The 26,669-nt window shown below is 35.8% G+C and overlaps 1 protein-coding gene across 1 annotated transcript in view; it reads right to left on the reverse strand.

The window, feature by feature from the left end:
• TTN (titin) overlaps nt 1-26,669 on the reverse strand; it is a 277,250-nt gene that overhangs the window by 112,140 nt on the left and 138,441 nt on the right. Inside the window, 23 exon segments of the mRNA XM_042994799.1 lie at nt 65-343; nt 520-921; nt 1,647-1,697; nt 3,793-3,882; nt 4,679-4,741; nt 5,184-5,273; nt 5,891-5,962; nt 6,886-6,966; nt 9,225-9,293; nt 10,608-10,721; nt 14,347-14,424; nt 14,696-14,812; nt 15,272-15,355; nt 15,753-15,830; nt 15,956-16,039; nt 16,170-16,253; nt 16,386-16,469; nt 16,675-16,758; nt 16,842-16,925; nt 19,214-19,297; nt 20,544-20,627; nt 20,713-20,796; nt 21,109-21,192. Of these exon segments, the coding sequence (XP_042850733.1) occupies nt 65-343; nt 520-921; nt 1,647-1,697; nt 3,793-3,882; nt 4,679-4,741; nt 5,184-5,273; nt 5,891-5,962; nt 6,886-6,966; nt 9,225-9,293; nt 10,608-10,721; nt 14,347-14,424; nt 14,696-14,812; nt 15,272-15,355; nt 15,753-15,830; nt 15,956-16,039; nt 16,170-16,253; nt 16,386-16,469; nt 16,675-16,758; nt 16,842-16,925; nt 19,214-19,297; nt 20,544-20,627; nt 20,713-20,796; nt 21,109-21,192 (2,424 nt within the window).

Genomic DNA, 26,669 nt, shown 5'->3' on the forward strand with positions numbered 1-26,669 from the left:
TAACATAATGAGCAGTACTAATAAGTATAATAAGCAGAACAAAATTTCCTGGCAAAGTACTAACCTACTACTTTGACACAGGATGAACATTCCAGGTTGTTGGCATTTTCCACAGTAACTGTGTATGTTCCAGCATCATGGTCATCTGCATCATTGATGGTCAGGGCTCTCATCAAGCCAATGATGCCGGGCACAATTTTGCCAGGTTTCTCCACCACAATATTCCCATCCTTCCTCCAGACCACATCACGCTCTTTGTTTAACTCACAGCTCAAGTACAGTGGCTGTCCTTTTACCACCGTGACCTCCTCTTCAAGTGTCTTTACAAAACGCACGGGAAGTTCTGTGGGGAATTTCAGTATTAAAAATCTGCAAAGACTTTCCAATTACATACAATATTTTCAATGATATTAAACAAACGACTCTTTTTGGTGTTGTCCAAAGTTACAATAAAAATGGCTACTGAGGTTTGTTGTATTAAAATGTAATAGGGACCATATTTAGAAGACTGGAAATTACCTTCTACAACAAGCTTAGCCGTGGAGGTCTTCTCCTTATTTCCCAAACGTAACACACAGGTGTATTCGCCGGCATCAGAAAGCTGGACATCCATAATATGCAACTTTCTGTCTTTACCATCTGCGATGAATCTGTGCTTTGGGCTCTCACGGATATTGCTACCATCTTTCATCCAGCTTGTAATTGCAGTGGAGGGGGAGACTAAACACTCAAAGATTGCAGAAGACCCAACTGACTCTGCTTCAGTCAAGACGATGTCTTTGATTTCTTTCACGAACTTCAATGGCACAGCCCTTAGCTGGTACGTGAATGGGGCTTCATCGGGAGGTTTCTCCCCACCACTTCCTGGTCTTAACTTTTTCCTTTCAACTTCTATTGGTGAAGGAGTCTTTTTGGCTACACCTGATTCAAAATAAAGTTAAAAGTTGATTTGGCATTTTCATTAGGGTCAGAAGGGCATACCTAGCTGTCTGCTGGGTAATACCACTGGTAGAGCAACTTGAAGACAAGAACAGAAAACTAAAGACTAAGCAATTGAAAGGTCAATTGAATTTATACTGCCTTCTTTCAGATAGGAAAATGAGATGGTATAAGGAAGCCATGAATAATAAATGCTCTTCGTTTTCTCAAGTTTTAAACCAAATATAAAATGTCCCAATTAATGTCTAATTATTTTATCTGTCATGTATAAATATCAAACATATGAAGAATGAACCTAAGAACGTATGGGGTTCATTATGCTAAAATATAATTGGTTATATATAATACCCACTTGAATAATATTAGAGTTATAGTACTTGAACTATCAGAAGACATATTCGTTTTAGCAGAATCAACTGGGAATAATGAAAATTGTTATAAATTTTAAAACTTTTTTCCTCTTTTCTGTAGTTTTTTTTTCTTTTGGCATTTTATTTTTTTAAAATAGAATTTATTGCCAAATTGGCTTACATACAACACCCAGTGCTCATCCCAACAAGTGCCCTCCTCAATGCCCATCACCCATTTTCCCTCTCCCCCACCCGCCCCCAGACCCCAATGTTTATAGCAGAACTTTTTTTCCCTCTTGAATGTAAAGTTTCCCAGAGTGAAAGGTTACAATTGAGGTGCAGGGAAATGACTCTTACCTTTGATGGGACCTTTTGGCTTGGCAGCTTCCTCTTTAGGTGCTTTGGCTTCTGAGATACAAAGAAAATTCAGCATTTAAACAATTTTTAGATCTATTTTATGTGTCATAGTAAACCATGCAGGGTGAATCATGTTCTTTATTATAAATATTAATGCATGAAGAGAAATTGACTTTATTTATATGACTTCGATGGACAATACTTTGCTACTTCCAAGAAGGCATATTTTGATCAGTATCATTCTGGTCAATGATGTGACCAAGCCAAATTACCAACATATTTAGGATTTAAAAATCGCTTTCAGCAAGTGATTTTATTCTTCTCCCATTTCTGGGAGAAGGCTTACTCTTGCCTTATGAGGAAGTTTTACTCTTGCGTAGCTATGCAAAGTATTTGATATGATTTTGTATGTGTTGGGTAAGTGAATCGAGGAAAGAAGTTTTTGTCAACAAGGAATCAATGTAGGCAAAAGGGAAATGGCCCAGAAATTACCAAAAGCCTATTTTTTTTTTAATGTTTATTATTTTCGAGAGAGACAGAGAGCAAGCATGGGAGGGGCAGAGAGAGAGAGAGAGACACAGAATCGGAAGCAGGCTCCAGATACTGAGCTGTGAGCACAGAGCCCCACGGGGGGCTTAAACTCACAGACTGTGAGATCATGACCTGAGCTGAAGTCAGCTGCTTAACCAAGTCACCCAGGCACCCCAAGTCTATTTTTTGTTTTTGTTTTTTTAACTGGGCAGACAAATCCAGTAAAGACTGAGGAAAGAGGAGGGTCTATGTGTTACACACATACGGATTCCTTTGAAGAGTTCCCTTAATCAGACAATGAACTAAGGCAGAAGTAAGACAGTTCCTCTATTTAGAGTTTAATGAAATTATTAATGTGGCAAAATATAAACTATAGAACCAACTCTCTAGTTTCAGCCGCTGGGAGTGTGAGAAAAGCTTCATTTTTATGCACATTTAATTAGTTCACTGGCAGTTAGGATCCTTTCCTGAGCTAATGAAAGGTATCACATTGCAATTATAAAAATTTAACAGAATAATGCCTAAATCATAAATATCAGTGACAAATATATTAACATAAATAAATATTAAAGTTAAACTACAGCCCAAAGTATACAGTATATTGTCTGTCATTAAACATAATGAAAAATTTATTGTGCTTTACTATATGCCAGGTGGCACTGTACTGTTTTATATATATTTAATCCTTACAATGATCCTATGAGGCAGATATAATTATGAATCTGATTTTACAGACTAGGAAATTTAGAATTTAAACAGGTTAAATAACTAGCCAAGGATCAAATAGTTAGGATACATATTTATCAATGATCAATACATATCAAATCATTTTTGGTTTTGAGATTATCATCAAGTGACAAACTACTAATAGCTTATGTACAATTTATAAGTAACTTAAGTTTGTACCTGAGATAGTTAATGCCACAGAGTTAGTACATCTAAGAAAATTACTATTGACCTAAAGTCTTATATAGATTTAAAGGCTGAACTACGTTGTCTTTTTTTGGTCTCTCCTTTTTTTGTTGTGGTAAAATACACCAACATAAAATTTACCATTTTAACCACTGTAACAGGTATACAATTCAGTTGCATTAAGTATATTCACAGTGTTATGCAATCATCATAACACTGAACTTTTCCTGAACTTTCCTGAACTTTCTCATTTCTTAATATGCAGTCTTTTTTTCCTGAACTTTCTCATTATCTTAATATGCAGTCTTTTTTAAAGAAGGAGAAATGTTTCCTACAGGTCACATGGGGGAAATTTGAATATCCACAGGCTGCCTAGATGTATGTCCTTAGAGAGTCTGTCTGTCTCCTTTGTTTTCATCAGCCTTGAACATATTCATTTCTTAATTTCAAAAGCATATAAAGCAATGATGCTTTGAAGGAATGTATATTTCAATCAAAACACAGTATGTACCCATGGGTGACAGATTAGTTTGGTAAAGGACATAAGATGATAAAAATTTAATCAAGAATTTATACACACCCCTGCTCCCCCACCTTGATGATACCTACATTTCAACAAGAGGGCTTGAATTTTAATGAAGTATGAATACTTTTATTAAGCCATTAAAACAAACAAGCAAAAAGAAAACTATAGAACAAATACCTGCTTTCTTTCCAACTACTGGTACGGTCACTGGGGCAGCAATGGGAGTTGGTGCGGGCTCCACAGGAGGCGGTTTGATTATTTTCACTTCTGTAGAGAGATGTCCATTGCATTAATGTATCCATTTGTCTCTTCCTAAAATCTCATTTAGTGGCCTATTTGCCTTTTCTGATATAATTTTAAAAATTTTAAATCACTAGTTTTTCAGAGAATAATATGTTCTAACTATAACATAATCTTTGTATAGTATAATATATTCAATATATTCCAATATACTTAAGTATATTGAATAAAATAAATAATGTCTAAAGATATATTGGGACATTGGAAATCTTTTGATGCATGTGGACATTTACTCCCTTTTTAAATTAACTACATATTTGCTTAAAAAAAAAAAAGAAAAGAAAAGAAAATCGCAGGTCCAAAATGGTGTCATTTGATCAAGTTCTCAAAATGGGACTTTATACTCAGTCTAATTGCAGTTTCAACCTCCCTCCAGAAATGTGGCCTTCACTGGTAAGTCAGGAGATTTTTCCTCCCATCAGCACCAAAGAGTGGGTCACCTGGGTCCTCTCTAACCCCCAAAGAAAGAAAGACATAATATGCATGATAAAAACCCCCTGCTTTTCCCCCCCTGGCAGACAATCTCCTTGGGAACAATCCTTTTTTGAGCTCATAACTGTTTGCCTCCACCCTCTGCATATAAAAACCTCCCATTTTGTACAACTCAGGTGCCTCTATTTGCTAGACCGGGTGTTGCCCCATTCATGAATCATGTAGCCAATTAGATCTTCACATCTGCTTGGTTGAATTTTGTTATTTGACATGTTATTTGTAACGAAGCCTGAAGGAATATGCTGTTGGCACTTAGGATAAGTTTGCTTACCTGGTTCAGGCTTTGGTTTTGGTTCAGGTCCAGGGAGAGGTATTGCTGGCTTAATTTCAGGCACTAAAATAATTCACAATAGTAAGCAGGTTATCGCAGTATTTTGGAAGTTTTTCACAAATTCAAACCAAAATTGGACAGACTTAATAGATCTTGGGATATACTAGAATTTATACACATACAGTCATTAAATCAAGTATTTGATCTAAGTTTATTTTGCATTTGAAACAAAATATTTGGAAAATAATAGTAGAGCATCTGATTGGTTCTAATGTTGTCATTCATCAAATTACCCATTTCTTTCCTAGCGCTTAAAACTTATTTATTTGATAAATGGGTGGTCATTAGCCAAGTTCACATAAAAGTGAAATGGTATAGAAAATTAAAGCCATATGTGATGAGCAGATTAAGGTCATGTGTTCCAATCTTAATGCCAGTGTAATGGTATTTTAAATGATGCATATTTGCATTTTTAGAGACTAAGAAAGTGCCAATAAGTTTGTACCTTTTACTGGTTCAGGAACTTTCCTTTCCCTTTTCGTAACAGCTGGAGGTACTTCAGCCTCTTCAACAGCTTTTGGAGGTGGCTCTGGTACTTTAAGATAGTAAGATTATTTTCTAGTGTTATTTGAATAGTTAGAAATCAATTGACCTGAAATAATCAGATCAAACTATCTTTCAAAAGCTCCATTAATGGCTTTTAACAAAACCTTATACTGTATCAACTAATTTCTATTTTCTCTTCTTGACTCTGCCTCAATTTATTTGCCTTTCTCTTATTCCATCCACTTGGGTCCTAACTCCGTCAGCTTCCCCTGTCTAAATCACTTCCATAACAGTTCCCAATAAATACACCCTTTGAAAATAGACTAATGATAAAAATCAACCCACTTAAAAGCCCCCAAATTCTGTGCCACATTTGCTGACACGCTCCCATTAAGTTATTTTGTAGCCATTTTGATTATTTCACAATCATTTCTACCAGAAGGACCAGTGGCAAAGTACTAACAACAATGAAGTACAGGGACATACATGAATGGATTTGAAATAACTATAAAGATATTTAAACAGAAAGCAGACAATGGAAAGCACAGACTATTTCACAGATGATATATGAAGCTGTGTTTATATTTAACTCCGATAATGTTTACAAGATAAACCTTTTGTTAAATGTCCATTTTGTTAAAAGAGAATTGTTACTGAGATTCCTACCTGGTTTTTTAACTTTTTCTAGTTTTTTAGGTTCTACTTTAGGTTCTTCTTCTTCAGGCCTCTTTCTTAGAACTTAAAAGACAAAAAGGTTTATATGTAAACCAAGACAAACAAACTAATGAAGATGTTGAGCTAGACAAACGCAAATAGTGCACAAAGCAAGGAAAATGAAAAGCATGCCACCTGGTGCACTGGGCAATTAGCATTTATGCTAGAAGTGCTTGTTTTTAAGAAAAAAAAAATCAAAGGTTGCTATCTTAATTAGAATAACACTCAGAGTCACTTTATATCCATGTACATAGCCAATCTGTTGTTTGGAGACAACTCCATTGCAAAAATGACCAAATCACAACATGAGTAAGTTTAAATAGCAACAAATTCGAATCATAATTCAACATTCTAATATAACGAGGAGTGTTTAAATAAGTATAAAGTTTACTTAAGTGGAGATAGCCAAAGAACTGTGGCCTAGATATCTGTAATTCTGCATGAAGAAAATGTTACAACTTCTTCATCTGAAAATCCTACTTTCAATTCTTTAATAGTTTATTAGTAGAAAGAAATGTTCAGTTTTTTAAAAATGTTACTTATTAGTTGTGATGGTCCTGTGTTACACTTCAAAGCTGAATACTGAATTTAGGCTTACATAGTTCCTCTGTAATTTGGGGTACTTAATAGGCTTAGTGTATTTTACTACATCATGTGATTACAAACATGACAGCTGTGGTCATTATTATTAGCTTAGAGCATTATCAGTTTGGTTATGTCTATTCATGTAAATTTCAAAACACTGTGAGTGCTTACAAAATTTCTGTCTTCTTTTAAAAAAGACATGGAAATGATAACCTTCCTAATTTTCAATGCAACTATAAATGAATTGTGATAAATAGGTATCTGAATAGGTAATCTGACCAAGAGACAGAAACATTTTGTAAGCTTTCAAGCCTGTTTCTGGTCAACGTAAAGCTAAAAAAAACAGTTGAAAAATACTATACCGCTTTTGAGAACAACTTCTTCCTTTGGTTGAGGCTTAGGTTCAGGAAGTAATTTGCGAACTTTCTTTTCAACTCCAGGCACTTAAAAGAATATGATTTCAAATTTTGAAGTGAATTCATATAAAAAGTAAATTTCAACAAGAAAAAGGTCTCTTTCAAAACTAGTTAACTGCAGTGCATAAGTAATAACGTTTGCTGCCTATAAATATCACAGAATTTAAAAGCAAATAATACACTTCAAGTTATTTCCTCTGCAAACATCTACATAGCCTTGTGACAAATTCCACTGCATTTATTACAAGCAAATATATTCATCTTAAGTGAGGGTAGAAGATGTTATTGTATATTGACTTTATGAGTCTTTGATCACATATAGGGTTCCTGACAGCATCTTTGCCCCAATCTACAATTATAGATTGTTCAAATCTATATTGGTGTCTCACGAACCATTAATTACATTAAAATGATACTGGTAAGTGTTAGTGTCAATATTCAATCTTCTCCACTGGTAAGAGAAGAAAGCCACGGGATCTGGCTGATGACCTTGATGTTGGGAAAGGGCCATTCTCATTTTCTTAACAGAAGAGAAATATCATTTCTCAAGATCTCCTTTTTGAAATTATACCTAAAATTATAAAACTAGAGAATTTGAGAGCTGGTGTTGGAGTTCTTTTTAATGAATAAAAAAATGGTCTTTAGACTAAAAAGGGACCCAAGTCTAAGTTCATTCTATTTTGCATCTTCAGTGACTGTTGGGCACAGTTGAAGATATGTACAGCATGTATAATGTTTCTCCTCCTCCTCCTCTAGCCCCCTCAAAGATTTGAGCGGAAAAAAGAGAAACACTGGGTGCTTATTGAACCACCTTATGTCTCTACTCATGTCAATGAAAATCAATTTAATACATTATTTTGTATCACTTAACACCATATTTATTTAGTCATGTGAAATCTGAATTTTAGATATTTCTATAAAATTTCCCATTTGGTGCTTTAAACAAGATATTTGCAATTCACTAAATAGTTTTATTTTTTTAATGTGAAGATAACTTTGCATAACTACAAAATTTAAATATACAAAAGGTAAATATGTAAGCATTTCATTTTAAATGATTTTTTTCTGTCAAGTATGTTAAGTAAAATTTCACACCTAAACATTAAACTTTTTTAACCATGATAAATTGTGGTGACTTTCAATAGTATTTTAGGATTACTAATATTCTCAATGTAAAACCATTTTTATTGATCAAACCTGGAGAGACAACCACACATCTAATGAACATAAGGATGGCATATATCCTTTACTCACATGATGGACATAGTGGAAATACATCTTTGCATTTGTTTTTCCATATTATTTCATTTCAGGTACAGAACACACCATTGCAGCTATTATCTTTAAAGCTATTATATGTAATTACATGTCATTTGAATGTTTGAGTGGCTTTTCCTTGTCACTAGTTAACAGCCATTATCACATTATTTTGTAATCCCCATTTTATAAATCAGGAAATGCGTATTTAGAGGGGTGACTTCTCTAACATTACAGAGTGAATCATCAACAGATTCAGTTTCTGGGTCTGGATATGTTGATTACTTAAATAGAACACTGTTACCCATTATACTTACTAGAAAAGTTAATAATTTTATTTGTAACAGAAAATTTTCTAAAATTTATGATCCATTTATTTTCCTTTAGGGTCTAAGTTTAGATAGGGAAAATACTGTGTCAAGAGAAATAAATTTTGAAAAATGACCTGCAGCAATGAAGAATGTTCCCTAAAATGTGAGATCTGTACACCTGAAAGAATGTCTTGGAGTCAGTGACAAGAGAGTGACAGGAAAGGCCTGAGGAAATCTCTATGAGTCATCTCAGTAATACAGAAGGAGAGCGTGACTTATTTTTAGTGCTTATAACACTGGCTAAAATACTGTTGTTCAGGCGAAATTCTAAAGTTTTCTAATATTAACTCCCTGCATTTTAACCTAATATGGGTCCTGATACTAATTTCAGCTAGTCAGTAAAATGTGATATTTTTAAGTTTAGGAAAATGCAAGAAGACATATGTAGATGAGACAAAGATAAACAATATCTATCCACAAATGTATGAATTTGATGGGAGACAGAGGAAGCAACACTCATGAGCCAGGACCATAAAAGCTACAAAAATACAAGAAATAAATGAGATTACTCTGATTACTTAAAAGAAAGAAAGAAAGAAAGAAAGAAAGAAAGAAAGAAAGAAAGAAAGAAAGAAAGAACATTCTAGAAGACAGGAAGAGCCAAAAGTCAGATGAAGGGATAATGCATATAAATGCATTTCCCAGACTGTGAAATACCTTTCAGAGGTTTAAGCTCCACTTTTTCTGGAACTTCAGGTTTTTCAGGAACTTTCTTCTTTGGAACAGCTTTAAAGAATATGATCTTAATTTTATTATTTGTATATTTAGACTAATCTGAAGCAAATTTTTAAATATGTGCGCTAAGAGTCAAAACCAAGCTTTTCTTACAACGAAACAGCATTAATAACAGCCAACAGCAGCCACCAAAGAACACACAAGACGCGCTTAAACCATGAAAACATTGCCTCTTTACTCTGACCTTGGGTTGTAGGTATAAGTCTGGTGGAGAAAGAAGATAATTTTTGTTCTTTGCAGGAGGAAGAAATATTCCTTTGAGTATAAATTTATATTAAGGGAAGTGTATTAAGTGTGCGTCTTCATGGACTATGAATCAACAGATGGGTAGTCTTAAAAGGAGCCCATTTTCTATGTCTGACTTAAAATACCAGAAGTTACCCCTACTGGTCAAGAGGAGTGAAGAGGGACAAGAATCATTATAAGCAGTATTACTCTGGAATATCCTGGCTTTGTACACGTGTAGGTGAGTATGGGAAAAGTGCTTATCTAAGATTATATGTAGATTATTTTAGGTTGAGAAATCTCATGACACTACAAATAAGACAACACTATATTACAATTAAAAGAATAATATGCTTTTGCCAGTTTATTTCAGCGTTTCAAGATGTTATTTTAAAAATTAAGTAATATTGCATCAGTTCAAAGAATATCTAAATGCAAAAAGAATGAAGGGAAACTTAACAATGAGAAGAGATGCTGGATATCAAATGTATTCATAATCACTCTTTCTGGCTACACCGAGGACCACTACAGAACACAATGTGGCTTTTATTAAGTTGTGAAAGAAAAAAAAAGTAAGGGAGCAGTGACTTTCTATCATTCATATGCTTTCCTTTGATGGTATATGAGCACATATCAGCTATCAATGCCATAAATATATTATTTAGAGTATGTTTTAAAGCGCATGAAATTCTTTAAGAACAGAGTTTTAAATTTGTTACTGCAACGTTAAAAATTTCATGCAAAGTTTTCTTATACATCCCAAATGCACAAGATCTCAAAGATATGCATGGCAATCACACTTTGAAACGAGGAAATCCTTTCTCCGTAAGAAAGTTAGTTGGACAGCGCCTGCATCCAGATCGCCAGGATGAAGCTAACCATGATACACTTTCTGTCAGGCATGACCAGACAAAGCACCCAAAGGCAGCAGAAAACACAGGTCTCTATGCAATTCCCACAGCCTGATTGTGTTTGCAAGCACACACTTTTAAAAGTAATACATTTCTTGCAAGCACCATTTCTGATGACTGAAAAGAAGTTTGAAGCAGGTTAATAAAATTTTGGTGTGGCGTTTTATACCTTTAAGTTGGAATATTTTCTCCTTCACATCTTCCTTAGGTGGAGCAGGAGGAGGTACTGCAGGCTTTGGTTTGAGTTTTGGTTTCTCGATAACCTTCTTTTCCGGTTCAGGTTCTTGAAAGAGTATTTCAGGAGTGTTAGTACATGTATATGTTAATTAGCAGGTGTGTAGATAGTATATTCAGTAGAAATTTAAACATATATGAAATAAAAGGTTTTCTTTTTAAGTTCTTATTAGTGTCCAACATAAAACATAAAACAGTATCTCACATAAAACACAAAAACATCAACATTGTGCACAGATGATGAGAAATACAGCAAAGGCACCAATAAAAACAAAGGAAGTATCCGTATATGCCACACTGACATGAGATCAACAGTACAAATGACAAGGATACATATGAATGAAATGCACACTTAAAAAAGAGTATCTTACATACAGATGCAAAGAGACTTACAGACTAACATAAAACATATATATGTATATGAAGATGAAGTCTATGATGATGAAGATAATCCAAGTAATTGAATACCTTGTATCGGTATTTCTTCTGGCTGTGGTTCAGGTTCAGGTTCTTCAGGCTCAATATACTTTTGAATTTCACGTTCTTTAAAGAATGTTGACAGAAGATATGAGGTTGTAAAGTTCTTCACAGAGACTCATACAAATTTCACACAGTTGCAAAGATTTTAGTCACAAAAACAAAAATATACAATTTGTACAGATTCACTTATATAGAAAAAGAGTTAAGGTTTCTGTTACACTAAAACATTCTATTAACTACTTTATTTGTTGTATGTTGATAGCAAATGAGATGACTTAAAATTTGATATGGGGTTATTGTTTGAGAATCCAATGCAATTATTCCAGTTTTGCTTTGTAAACTATCTTTGGGAATTTACAATTACTGTCAAGAATAAGCAAATTCAAGATTATATTCAAAAGAAGTATAACTATTTGAAAAATGAAGCAAACATATGCTGGAATGCTTCTGTATATAATTTTAAGAAAGAATGTCACCCTATGAATACTGTGTGTGTGTGTGTATGTATACACACACACACACACACACACATACACACATATATACCTTCAACAGGGGGAGTCACTTTTCTACCAATGGTTATGGATGCTTTCTCTTCATATATTATTTCCTCAGGAGACTCTTCAACTTAAAAAACACAATGTTATATTTTAGACTCAATTCACAAGAGAATCCTGTAACTGCTAAGTTACAACATATCATCTTAGTTAGACTCAATAACATATTCTTCAGATGACCCCAAGATATCAACTTCAGGACATAAGACAGAGAACAGATAAATACATAAGACCCATCTACAACCAAAGCAAGATGAAGACAATTGTCATCTTTCCAAGATTTATAGAGCAGCCATGTACCTTGGACAGGTGGAGCTTCTGGCTCTTCAGGAATAGGAATGGACACTTTCTTTTCTGGGACGATTTCCTTGGGCACTTGAGGCACTTTAAAGACATTGATTTTTTTTTTTTTTTACTATTAAGAATTTAGAAGATGTGCAAGATTCTGCAAACAGCAGGCAAAGAATACAGGGGAAAGCACTTTATCTTATAAGACACTGTGGGGGAATATGGCTTTTCTGGACATTCCAATTTTATACACGAGTCTTCTCAGCCTTCATCATTTACTTCTCTTCCTCTGTGTACCCTTAAGTGTCAGTGTTCTCCACTGGTCTAACTCTGAAGCCTTTACAAATCAGCTCTACATTCTTTAAGCAGTCACTCCTGTACCCGCAACTCTTGTGCCTCTCATTTCTAGATCTACATCTCCAGCTCTCTTTCCTAAGCTCCAAATGCATATTTCCACCTTCAGTATTTGAAAAGTGAAAAATATATTCATTATCTTCTAATATTAGTTAGGGACCCAATGAACCTCATGGATATCTAGCTACAATCCTTACAATCATCTTGGGTTCCTCTATTTCCTTAATTATTTTGATAATAGACACCAATTAGATCTCCCATTTCTCTCACTCTTGTTCCATTTCTACCACCACCAATCTTGTCCAACTCTTAATGACCTTAATGAACTGCAGTGGCTCTTTACTATTATCACTGTCTTCCAGTAGCTGGAACTACTGCCAGTTATTTTTCTGAAGCTCAGCTCTTACTAATTGGTACATCTGCTTCAAAGCCTTTGAAGCTTCCTGTTGCCTACAGAATAGAGGACACATCTCATAGGGACATTCAAAGAACTCCAAAATATGACTCTCAGCTTTATATCCAGCCTGTCTTTCAAGATACACCACAACCAATCCATCCTCAAATTGCACAAATTTATTTGACAGCCCTTGAACTTCCTAGACTCTTCTACCTCTGTGCCTTTTGATAAAATCTTCCCTTTGCCTAGGGGTGCCTGGGTGGCTTAGTCGGTTAAGCGTCTGACTCTGGCTCAGGTCATAATCTCACAGTTCATGGGTTGGAGCCCTGCTGAAGGCTCTGTGCTGACAGCTCAGAGCCTGGAGCCTGTTTTGGATTCTGTGTCTTTCCCCCCACCGCTCTCTCTCTCTGCCCCCGCTCTCTCTCTCTGCCCCTCCCGTCCCATCTCAAAAATAAATAAACGTTAAAAATATTTTTTGAAATCTTCCCTTTGCCTAGAAAACCATTTTCTCAATGACTACAATGTAAAAATCCATCAAAACATAAAATGCTATTTCTTTCATACAGCTTTCCCTGATGCCTCTCTGCCCGAAGTTGATCTCCCTCGCTCTGTGCTTCTGTAACCCCTTATACTCTGTAGTTGTGGTCACTTCCTGTCTCGATAGGAGTTATTGCTGTGCTTTCTTCTCACTGCAGTTAAGGTGCTTGAAGACAGGATCAGATCTTATTTTCTTTTTTTCTAGTACACTGTTTTGTTAGTTATAAGACATTCAACAAAATATTCTCGATTGAGCTGTTCTACACCTTCAATCAGAGGAGGTCTTTTTCTACCACATGGACCATGTCATAGCACCACTGAATCTCCTTATGTTTGTTTTCCTGCTTATCTGTCTCATTTTTTCTCTTTGTCCTCATTACTTTCCCCTTTTTACCTGGGAAAAGTGGTTTTGCAAAAACGGCGGTATGTTTTGCTCTGGGCACTATTACTAAAATGCTCAGATGTGATTCAGAGAAATAGATATTGTTTCTTCACGGTAGGTACCTTTTTCTCGCAGGACTTCTGGTTTTTTGGTAACAGGTACAGGTTCCTTCTTTACTGGAACAAGTTTCTTGGGCACCTCAGGCACTTTGAAGATATTAGTTTTATTTGTAAAAAGATTTTTGGAAACATTTTACATGTTAAGAATAAAGAATCTATAATTAATGGAACGACATTAAAATTACTGAAAACAAAATCAGGACATTCTTGTCCTTAGTTATGCAACAAGGACAGATATCAAATTACTTTATAAAAATAATATCAATGATGACATGAATACCTTTAGCTGCTGGTATTTCTGGCTTCTTAACAGTTGGAACTTTCTTCACTGGGACAACTTTCTTTGCCATCTCAGGTACTTTAAAGATATTAGTAGCATTTAATAATATAAAATTTCAAGATGCAATATGTACACATTAATTTGATGAGTCTGTCCAACACACCAACATTTAGATAACAGTTACACACAGAATACAACACAATACGTAATAAAGAAAGAGTGTCACATTTAGACAGCACACAGAAAAGAAGCAAATATTGATTTCTTTTACTATAAGTACCTTTAGGAGGTGGAGCTTCTGGTTTCTTGATAACAGGAACTTTCTTCTCTGGAACAACCTTCTTTGGTTCTTCAGGCACTTGAAGGATAATAATTTATTTTAGAGTCAAATGATTACAACGAAAGGCTTAACGTTAATGAATGAATGAAGAAGATCACACCTATTCCTTTGGTAGGCATATTGTAAAATTCTATAGCTTTTGGTGTGCAAATGACTTCCGGTTTTGCCAATGAAGTCAAATTTCAAATAAGAAGATAGAAGACTGGAATTTTATCTTAAAGAAGATATATAATCGATATAAAAATCAAAGGATGTATTTTCTTAGACAGTACAGGATCCTGCCTTGTACCTGTTGGTGGTGGCGCTTCTGGTTCCTCCTCTTCCACAACAGGAACTGGCTCTTCCTCTTCCACAACAGGAACTGGCTCTTCCTCTTCAGGAGCAATTTCCTCAGGTTCTTCATAGACTTAAAAAATATAGTTAATTTTAATTCCATGCGTGGAACAATATTCTAAAATGCACAAAGCACTGAACATAAGAACTAGTAACCTTGATTTCTTTCCATGTTTCAATTAATATCTTCTCTCATTTTTGTGAAGATGGAATCTATCTCATTTGCACTGACTTCTGTTTCTATTATCTGAATATTTGAAAAAGCCCTTTTGGTATTTAATGTCATTTATAGTCATCAGTTCTGTCCTCCTTTCTGTGCGTATGAGAGAAATTTTCATATAGCTTATGATGCCTATGATGCCCTATGTAGATGTTTCTGATTGATAACCCAAATCAGAGCTAATTAAGAATAATTAAGACAAATAACTAAAGGATAGAAAATGACCAAGAGATACTAGATTAGAAAAAAAGGAACAAGGCTTAAATTAGCAATTGTCATGAGTGGCAAGCTCATTAATGGTCTTACGTGTACCTTCTGGAGGAGGAGACTCTACTCTCTCAGGAACAGGAATGGCTGGTTCCTCTTCTAAGACAGGTTTCTTTGGTACCTCTGGCACTTTAAAGATATTAGTTAATTTTACTTCTAGGTAGTTGAGAAGTACAGTACATGGAATTTATACCACCTCTAGTTCATATCTAGGTCAAATAACCCAGAGACAAATCCAAGAACAAAATTTACAAGGCCAGTAATTTGTTCTGAGATCCACACAAAGCAGGGAGGAAAAGAGTGGCCTATTAAGATTAACAAAAACTCTTCCAACGCTCAGAATAGATGCGTCAATTCTTTTTTTTAAACAATGGTGTTATTTAAGAACATTTAAACCCTAAAAACCCAGAACGGCAGGTTTGTAATTATGAATATTAGGTTTGACAAACAACAGGGTTTACTATAATAAGTGACTTTTAAAACAAAGAGCGAGTGTTTTCTGCAGAGTCTCATTAGTGACATGTACCTTTGGGTGGTGGGACTTCCGGCTTCTTGGGAACAGCAACTTTCTTTTCTGGAACAACTTCTTTTGGAACTTCGGGCACTTTAAAGATATTAGTATTTTAACATTAGGAAGAGTCACTAGTAAACATTCATCACATTTACATAGAACAAAATACTTTTTAAGAGTTCGAGGTTTTTATCCTCCATCAAATGGTAGACATGTACCTTTGGCAGGTGGGACTTCTGGTTTTTTGGGAACCACTAGAGGCACCTTCTTTTCAGGAACAACTTCCTTGGGTACCTTGGGCACTTTAAAAGATATTAGTCATTTTTAGCTCATAATTTCAATGACATATGGAAACCATTAAGTATAGCAGTGGAACCCAACACTTTAAAGACAGACATTTTTCTGTAGGAGGTTAGTGGCAATGAGAAATACCTTTCACTGGTGGTGGTTCAGGTTTTTTGGCAACGACAGCAGGTGGTTTCTTTTCTGGGACAGGTTTCTTGGGTGGCACTGTCACTAAAGATATTAGAATTTATTTTTTAGACTCAGTGAAGATAGATGAGAAATGACACAAAAGCTCAAAATGTCCAGCATCTTCAGGGCGAGAGGGGTGGAAAATTGGCTAAGGCAACCTAGCTGGCCAAGTACCTTTTGGGGGAGCGGCAGGCTCTGGCTCTTCCACAACTTCAGCTGGAGGCTCTTCCAGGGCAATTTCCTCAGGCTCCTCGTACACTTTAAAGACACAAGCTCATTTTAATGCAAGAATTGACTAAAGCATATGAATTGTTTTACAAAAAGATTTTTACAACACTAAGAAAACAGTGTTCTTTAAAAAAATACATATACACATATATACACACGTGTATAAATGATATATGTAAATATATACACGTGTGTATATATTTATATATATAGGTTTTGACAGTTTCATTATTACCTGCAGGAGGCGGACTTTCTGGTTTTGGAGGAATAACTTCAGGCACCTTCTTTTCCGGAACAGCTGCCTTCGGCACCTCGGGTACTTTAAAGATATTAGCATTTTCATGATTAGACAGAGTAGAGACAAGTGGACAGTATCAAACACAGTGGCATGGGGGTGACTACCTTTGGCTGGTGGGACTTCAGGCTTTTTAGGAGGTGCTACAGCCACTTTCTTTTCAGGGACCACTTCTTTGGGAGCCTCGGGCACTTAAAACATATTAGCAAAATTACATTTAGTTGTTTATGAAGACCATTGGAACAAGATATTTTCAAGAGCAGAAGAGTGGTGTCTTTATAAGCCCAAGGTTGGTGACAAGTACCTTTAACAGGTGGTGGGACTTCGGGCTTTTCAGGAGGCGCCACAACCACTTTCTTTTCAGGGACCACTTCTTTGGGAGCCTCGGGCACTTAAAAGATATTAGCAAAATTACATTTAGTTGTTTATGAAGACCATTGGAACAAGATATTTTCAAGAGCAGAAGAGTGGTGTCTTTATAAGCCCAAGGTTGGTGACAAGTACCTTTAACAGGTGGTGGGACTTCGGGCTTTTCAGGAGGCGCCACAACCACTTTCTTTTCAGGGACCACTTCTTTGGGAGCCTCGGGCACTTAAAAGATATTAGCAAAATTACATTTAGTTGTTTATGAAGACCATTGGAACAAGATATTTTCAAGAGCAGAAGAGTGGTGTCTTTATAAGCCCAAGGTTGGTGACAAGTACCTTTAACAGGTGGTGGGACTTCGGGCTTTTTAGGAGGCGCCACAACCACTTTCTTTTCAGGGACAACTTCTTTGGGAGCCTCGGGCACTTAAAAGATATTAGCAAAATTACATTTAGTTGTTTATGAAGACCATTGGAACAAGATATTTTCAAGAGCAGAAGAGTGGTGTCTTTATAAGCCCAAGGTTGGTGACAAGTACCTTTAACAGGTGGTGGGACTTCGGGCTTTTTAGGAGGCGCCACAACCACTTTCTTTTCAGGGACAACTTCTTTGGGAGCCTCGGGCACTTAAAAGATATTAGCAAAATTACATTTAGTTGTTTATGAAGACCATTGGAACAAGATATTTTCAAGAGCAGAAGAGTGGTGTCTTTATAAGCCCAAGGTTGGTGACAAGTACCTTTAACAGGTGGTGGGACTTCGGGCTTTTTAGGAGGCGCCACAACCACTTTCTTTTCAGGGACAACTTCTTTGGGAGCCTCGGGCACTTAAAAGATATTAGCAAAATTACATTTAGTTGTTTATGAAGACCATTGGAACAAGATATTTTCAAGAGCAGAAGAGTGGTGTCTTTATAAGCCCAAGGTTGGTGACAAGTACCTTTAACAGGTGGTGGGACTTCGGGCTTTTTAGGAGGCGCCACAACCACTTTCTTTTCAGGGACAACTTCTTTGGGAGCCTCGGGCACTTAAAAGATATTAGCAAAATTTCACTTAGGAGTTATGAAGACCATTGGAACAAGATATTTTCAAGAGCAGAAGAGTGGTGTCTTTATAAGCCCAAGGTTGGTGACAAGTACCTTTAACAGGTGGTGGGACTTCAGGCTTTTCAGGAGGCGCCACAGCCACTTTCTTTTCAGGGACAACTTCTTTGGGAGCCTCAGGCACTTAAAAGATATTAGCAAAATTACATTTAGTTGTTATGAAGACCATTGGAACAAGATATTTTCAAGAGCAGAAGAGTGATGCCTAAGGTCGGTGACAAATACCTTTAACAGGTGGTGGGACTTCAGGCTTTTTAGGAGGCACCACAACCACTTTCTTTTCAGGGACAACTTCTTTGGGAGCCTCAGGCACTTAAAAGATATTAGCAAAATTACATTTAGTTGTTATGAAGACCATTGGAACAAGATATTTTCAAGAGCAGAAGAGTGATGCCTAAGGTCGGTGACAAATACCTTCAACAGGTGGTGGGACTTCAGGCTTTTTAGGAGGCACCACTGGTGCTTTCTTTTCAGGGACAATTTCCTGAGGAACTTCAGGCACTTAAAAGATATTAGTAAAATTACATTTAGTTGTTTATGAAGACCATTGGAACAAGATATTTTCAAGAGCAGAAGAGTGGTGTCTTTATAAGCCTAAGGTTGGTGACAAGTACCTTCAACAGGTGGTGGGACTTCGGCCTTTTTAGGAGGCACTACTGGTGCTTTCTTTTCAGGAACAATTTCTTGAGGAACTTCAGGCACTTAAAAGATATTAGTAAAATTACATTTAGTTGTTTATGAAGACCATTGGAACAAGATATTTTCAAGAGCAGAAGAGTGGTGTCTTTATAAGCCTAAGGTTGGTGACAAATACCTTTAACAGGTGGTGGGACTTCGGCCTTTTTAGGAGGCACTACTGGTGCTTTCTTTTCAGGAACAATTTCTTGAGGAACTTCAGGCACTTAGAAGATATTAGTAAAATTACAATTAGGAGTTATGAAGACCACTGGAATAAGATATTTTTAAGAGCGGAAGAGTTGGTCTTTTTAAGCCTAAGGTTGGTGACAAATACCTTTAACAGGTGGGATTTTGGGCTTTTTAGGAGGCGTCACAGCCACTTTCTTTTCAGGGACAACTTCTTTGGGAGCCTCGGGCACTTAAGAGATATTAGTAAAAATTACCCTTAGGAGTTATGAGACTGCTAAAACAAAATATTTTCAAAAGCAGAAGGGTTATATCTTCTGAAGTCTAAGGTGAGTGACAAGTACCTGGAACAGGTGCAACTTCCAGCTTTTTAGGAGGCACCACTGGTGCTTTCTTTTCAGGGACAACTTCTTGAAGAGCTTCAGGCACTTAAAAGATATTAGTAGTTTTACATTTAGATTAATGAAGACAGTGGACTAAAAATATTTCCAAGAGTAGGACAGGTATTTCTTCTGTAGATAAGGATAGGAGTGAAAAATACCTGAAACCGGTGGGGCTTCTGGTTTTTTGGGTGGTACTCTGGGGAATTTCTGTTCTGGAACAACTTCTTGAGGAACTTCAGGCACTTGAAAGATATTAGTAGTATTAAACGAGTAGTTAATGATGAGCTATAGGCTAAAATTATTCTCAAGAATAGAAGAGATATTTCTTCTTCCTAATAAAGTCAGGGCTAATATGTACCTGTGACAGGTGGGGCGTCTGTTTTTTTGGGTGGTGCCCTGGGAATTATCTTTTCTGGGACAACTTCTTGAGCAACTTCAGGAACTTAAAAGATATTAGAATGTTTAGAATTTATGAATGATGAAGGCCTATATTACAATGATTGTGAAGAATACAAGACAATAGTTTTTCTTCTTAACAGGGCAGTGGGAATAAATACCTTCAGCAGGTGGGGCTTCTGGTTTTTTGGGTACAACCACAGATATTTTCTTTTCAGGTAAAACTTCTTTAGGAGCTTCGAGAGCTTTGAAGATATTAGTATCTTTTAGTAAGAGATTATAAAAGTGGAATACCGATAACACATTTATCCAAGCAAAGACAATTCATGGACTGGCAGACATGTCTATACACACTTTTCCCAGCCCCCTGGAATAGGTGACCAACAACATGGAAGGATAAATACCTTTAGCAGGTGGAGCTTCTGGCTTTTTAGGAGGAGCCACAGGTACTTTCTTCTCAGGGATGACTTTCTTTGGCGGCACCTCAGGCACTTCAAAGATATTGGTAATTTGTGTTTAGAAAAGATGAAAAAAATTGGTGACTGTACCATGTAATTATACACTAAGATATTTTGGTTAACTCCTGACTTTATTTTCCTTAGAATTATATCACCTTTATGCTGTGGTATTTACATATATAATTTTCTAGCTAAAATTATAGTTGTTTTCTTTTCCTAGTATGTATAGCTTTGACATTACCTGCAGGGGGTGGACTTTCCGGTTTGGGAGGAATAACTTCAGGCACCTTCTTTTCCGGAACAGCTGCCTTTGGCACCTCGGGTACTTTAAAGATATTAGCATTTTCATGATTAGACAGAGTAGAGAAAAAAATGGACAGTATCAAATACAGTGGCATGGGGGTGACTACCTTTGGCTGGTGGGACTTCAGGCTTTTTAGGAGGTGCTACAGCCACTTTCTTTTCAGGAACAACTTCTTTGGGAGCCTCAGGCACTTAAAAATATTAGCAAAATTACAATCAGTTGTTATGAAGACCATTGGAACAAGATATTTTCAAGAGCAAAAGAGTGATATGTCTTTATAAGCCTAAGATCGGTGACAAGTACCTTTAACAGGTGGTGGGACTTCGGGCTTTTTAGGAGGCGCCACAACCACTTTCTTTTCAGGGACAACTTCTTTGGGAGCCTCGGGCACTTAAAAGATATTAGCAAAATTTCACTTAGGAGTTATGAAGACCAATGGAACAAGATATTTTCAAGAGCAGAAGAGTGATGTCTTTACAAGCCTAAGGCCAGTGACAAATACCTTTGACAGGTGGGACTTCAGGCTTTTTAGGAGGCACCACTGGTGCTTTCTTTTCAGGGACAATTTCCTGAGGAACTTCGGGCACTTAAAAGATATTAGTAAAATTACATGTAGGCATTGTGAGACCGCTAGAACAAAATATTTCCAAGAACAGAAGAGTTGTATCTTTTTAAACCTAAGGTTAGTGACAACTACCTTTAACAGATGGGACTTTGGGCTTTTTAGAAGGCGCCACAGCCATTTTCTTTTCAGGGACAACTTCTTTGGGAGCCTCTGGTACTTTGAAGATATTAGTAAATTTACATGTGAGTCACAAGAATCAACACAGACAAGAACTTTCAAGTCCAGTAACTTTCAACTTCCATTGCCCTCCCTACCCCACCTTAAAGAGTGGTTTAGAATGTACCTTTGACAGGTACGACTTCAGGCTTTTGGGGAGGATACACTTTCTTTTCTGGGACAACTTCTTTGGGAGCCTCTGGCACTTTAAAGATATTAATATTTTTACATTTAGGAGTTATAAGAATCAGGACAAACAGGAAACACATTTACACAGGAAAAGACATTTTCCCAAAATTCTAAGCTTCTAGCAACATATACCTTCATCACGAAGAACTTCAGGCTTTTTGTGAGGAACCACATATGTTTTCTCTTCAGGAACAATTTCTTGGGGAGCTTCCCATACTTTAAGAAATTAGTATTTTAATATTTAGTGTTATGAAGATCACTAGGAACAGCAAAATATTTTCAAGACTACAAGAGCTATTTCTTCTTCAGCTTGAGGGCATGGTAATTTGTACCTTTAACTGAAGGAGGTTCTCTTTTTTTGGAAGGGACTCTCTTTGCAGGAACAGCTTCTTGAGGAGCTTCAGGCACTTTAAAGATATTAGTATTTCACATTTAAAGATTTAAAATTGTTAGTGAAAACAGTAACCACAATAAGTTAGCAAATGTAGTTTTCTAGAAGTCTCTTCTTTGCCTGTCCATTCTTGAGAAGAGGCCTTCCCTAGCACCTGGCATAGTTCCTGTGACACTGTGGACCCTCCTCACTAAGTATTTGTTGAATGAATACTCCTAGTAGAAGAGGTTTCTGTTTTAATAGGAACACCTGCAAATATTTGCTTCTGAGAGGGAACTTTGGGCGCAGCTTCAGATGCTTGAAAGATATTTGTATTTTTATGTTTATGTGTTACGAAGGACATTAGAAAAACATGGTTTTAGGAGCTGAGGACATTTCATCTCTTCTTCAGAATCTGTTCACAGGTATCACATACCTTTTACAGGCAGAGATTCTGGCTCTTTAGGAACATCTTCAGATACTTGCATCTCAGGAGCAACTTCTTCCATAGCTTCTGGTGCTTTGAAGATATTAGTATCATACTTAGAGGTTAAGGGATCAGTGAAGACACTAGTTAACTGACATTAGACATGAACTGAACCAAAGTGATATTTCTGGTTACATGGGTGCTTCTTTTAAAAGGTGGATGAGGTATAAAGTTTTGAAGAAAGGAATCAAGTCTTAATTGTCTTTGTTCATTATTTCCCAGCTCCCTACCACCATATACACCATTGACATTTATGAAATGAATGAAGGCAGGAATGATAGAATGAATGATACCTTTACTGGAAGGTGTTTCAATTTCAGGGGGAGCAGCCTTGGGTGTTTTCTTTACAGGGACAGCTTCTTGAAGTGATTCAGCCACTTTAAAGATATTAATGCATCTTACTTTAGAGTGATGAAGAGTTTTATTCCTAACTCAACCTACAGGAACACCCCAGACTGGGGGCCCTCCCTGCTCCCCACATTGGATTTTTTAACGATGGTAAGAATACATACTTATTAGGAGCTGTTTTCTTGGTCACCTCAGGTACTGTCAATGTTAGTAATTTAATTTCTTGGAATGGTAGATGTATAGAAAATTAGATCATGGAAAATTAGCTTCAAGTGAGAAAAATTGATTTTGTATAACTAATGATGTACATTTATATATTAATTTGAGGAGAACAAAACAGTTTCTTTCTTATCTGGATTGGCCTCATTTTGTACCCCTACTTTAGGCACTTTAGAAAGGTGTTTGTTTTTCAAGCATGGGAGACAGGAGAATGACCTAAAGATCTAGACTGAAAAAATCAGGTCAAAGTGTTCAGATATTCTTTAAAGTACAGAATATCATGGATATTATAAAGAAACTGTTATGCTGGATGTCTTAAAACTTTCTCATATTTTGATTTATTTAAAACACTCAAAATGGAAAAATGTAGAACTCTTTAAAAATAAAAGACAATGAGAGGAGCAACTAAGTATTCAGTACAGAATTCCAACTTTAACTAGTTTTAACTGCCTTGGTTTTAGAAGGCTCTCAAGTGGAGAGGGTATTACAGAAAGAACTGCTGCTCAAAGTCATTGAACTTCATATTTTATTGTCTTTAAGTCATGGTTTTCCAAAAATATTTCTGTACTTAAGTCTTATGGGAAAATAATTATTTCAAATTAATATGCCTATTTTTAGTAGTAAGTTTATCTTAATAGAAGAGCAACTCTATTAAGCAGTTATATTCTGCGATTTCAACCCCATGGAGAGTTGAATTGCTGATTTATAGTCTACAGCTAAACACCTCTGTCATTTGATGGCACTGATGTCTGCTTTAAAGGGGGAGCTAAACCAATTCAATCTAGTTTCAGGGATATAAATATTTTAAGTGGTCTTGTGTAGATTTTTTCCAGCTATTCTGATTTTTTTCTTTTTTGGGAAACAATAATAGTATTAGTAATCCTACTGAAGAATCTATCTGGGTCTCATATAACATTATATGTATTCATATACTCCCTGAAGGCCTCAGAGGTTAAACTTTATAACCCACGTATCTTCCATTTAGATAAGTTAAAGATCTTTCCTCCTCTATTTTCTCTTGAATAACTCCTGGGAACATGTGTATACCCAAGTCGAGCTTCTGCTTCGGGGCTCCCACTTCTCTGAAATGGTAGCATTTGGAGCTTTCAAGATATAAGTATATTTGCATGGGTTAAGTACAACTACAATCATGAGATATGAAAGTTGACTTTCTTCTGGCTTGTACCTTTTGGTGGTGGTGTTTTTCTTCTTTTAGCAACAGGAGCTTGCCGCTCTGGAAGACCTTCCTTGGAGACTTCCAACTCTTTAAAGATATTAGTATTTTTTAGTTGAGAAAAAGGCAAAGACACGAAGACACAACATATTAAGAAAGTTACATGTGTTAACAGATATTATAACTTTAAGTTAGAAATTTAATTTTTGTTCTAATTGTTTATCCTTGTACATTGTATGAGTGGGACTCTTTTGGGCGGCGGGGGGAGGCAAGTCATATAAAGTTCCTTGTCTTGGGTACATTGGATGCCCTAAAGATATTAGTATTTTAGCGTTAGAGGTTCTGAGAACCTACACAAAACACTAAACATATCTTTCAGAGTGAAGAAGAAAGATTTTCTTATTTAGATTTTCATAACTAAGAATTATACCTTGAGTTGGAGGATGCTCTGGAATTTGGGGAACAGCCTCAGGTAACTCCACCTCCAGAAAAACTTCTCTGGTTGTATCAGGCTCTTTAAAGATATTAGTAGGTTTACACTTAGAAGTTGTAAAAACAGTAAATTATATAACACACAATTTTTGAGTCTTGAATCCAAAGTTATTCATCCAAGTTCGAGGTTGTTGAAATGTACCTTTAGTTGCTGGTGTTTCTCTCTTTTTAGGAATAGTCACATATATTTTGTCCTCTGGAACAACTTTCTTGGGTGGCTCAGGCACTTAAAAGATATGAGTATAGTTATATTTATAAACAGTGAAGGAAAAGATTCAGCTTTTAAAATGAGCTAAAAAATAAATTTTCTTCAGACCAGATCATTGGTGTTATATACCTTTTGCTATTTTGGTTTTTGTCTTTTGAGGACGAGTCACAGGTACTTTTTCTTCTGAGGTGGATTCTTCAGACACTTCATAAACTTTAAAGATATTAGTATTTATACAACTAAGGGAATTTCAAGTCAATGACAAACAGTATTAAGAAAACATAATACACAATACACGCTCATCACCCAAGTTACCAGTAGTACATAGACACAAACTAATGACAATAACACATTGGCTAATTTCCAGTTTTATCATATAGAACCCTCATTTATGATGATGATAAAATTGAGGAATTCCCTGGTCAGGGGCTATATAATTCTACTTTGCAGAAAGTTATTGGTAAAACTGTCCTGTTGCTCTTGGTTTTGTTCATAAAGAACAGGGTTGATATTGAGTTGCACATTAAGAATTCTCTTATGTTATATTTGGGCTACTGGAAATTCATATAAGTCCTTTCCTTTTCCAGAAACGTAGTTGGCTATAATCTCAAACCACATCTGGCTTATGGCTGTGTTGGAAGCAGAAAAGAAAAAGAAAAATAATTAAATCTTTGGAAATAAGGCAAATGAAGAAAATAAAAGATTTCTCCAGCTTTTAGAAAGGAAGACTGGCTGATGACAATAATGAAACTCAAGCATAGAAAAGGTATTCAAAGAAGGGAGTCATCATATATTTTTATCCCAACCTAGTATTAAAGACAAAAAAAAAATGGGTTTAAGCAGGGAATTTTTAGATTAAACTAAATGAAAGAATATCAGAACTATTGGCATTTTTTGGATTGAAATAAATGGAAGAGTATCTTGACTCCTAGCAATTTTACTATTCAGATTATTGAATAGTATTCTATTCAGAGTATTTTATTATTCATATTTTACGCCTCAAATTATTTAATCATAATTTTGCATAAGACCAAAAAAAAATGGCTTGAGAATTCTTTTGATGTTGTAATGGCCTTATAAATCTATGGTTTGATTGGAGCAGTATTGCCAAAATATTTCCAATGATGGCTGGGAAGAGTAGAAAAATAATAATGGGGCATTTTGAATCTATAAAGTCCAATTAAAATATTATTATGAAGTTAAAGTAAGTTACTTCATGGCCTGAGAAAATAAAATGCTTTTGAGCTGAAAATATTTGTACACAGAGCAGAACAAGACAAGACAGGGACAAATACAACAAGGTAAATGGCTTTTCTAAATTTGGGCAACGTTACAGGTAAAGGACTATTTTTTTAAATTGGTGAGGAGATATACCTTGTCTGAGCAAGTAAACTTTCAAATGATTTAATTTTGGCCAAATATTTTTTGGCATGTTAGGCTTTTATAAGGTATTAGTATATTTATTTTTAAAAGCTGTGAAGACAAACACAACTGAAACCAAAGAGAAGCACCGATTTTTCTACACTCACTGTACGTCGTTGTGTCTTCAGAAAGAACTGTAGCTGATTTTTCTTCGTGAATACTTTTCTTAGGCACCTCAGGAACTTTAAAGATATTAGTATATTAATTGTGATAAATAACAAATATGCAAAGAATATAAAGAAGCCAAATACAAGAATTTAACATCACACACATTCATTTTAAACTATGAATAACTAAACAAAGAATCATTTCATGTTGTGATTAGTATCAGTGTATACCTTTAGCTGGTGGAACTTCAGGCTTTCTAGGAACA

The sequence above is a fragment of the Panthera tigris genome, chromosome C1 (genome assembly GCF_018350195.1).
Source record: "Panthera tigris isolate Pti1 chromosome C1, P.tigris_Pti1_mat1.1, whole genome shotgun sequence".
Classification (NCBI taxonomy): Eukaryota; Metazoa; Chordata; class Mammalia; order Carnivora; family Felidae; genus Panthera; species Panthera tigris.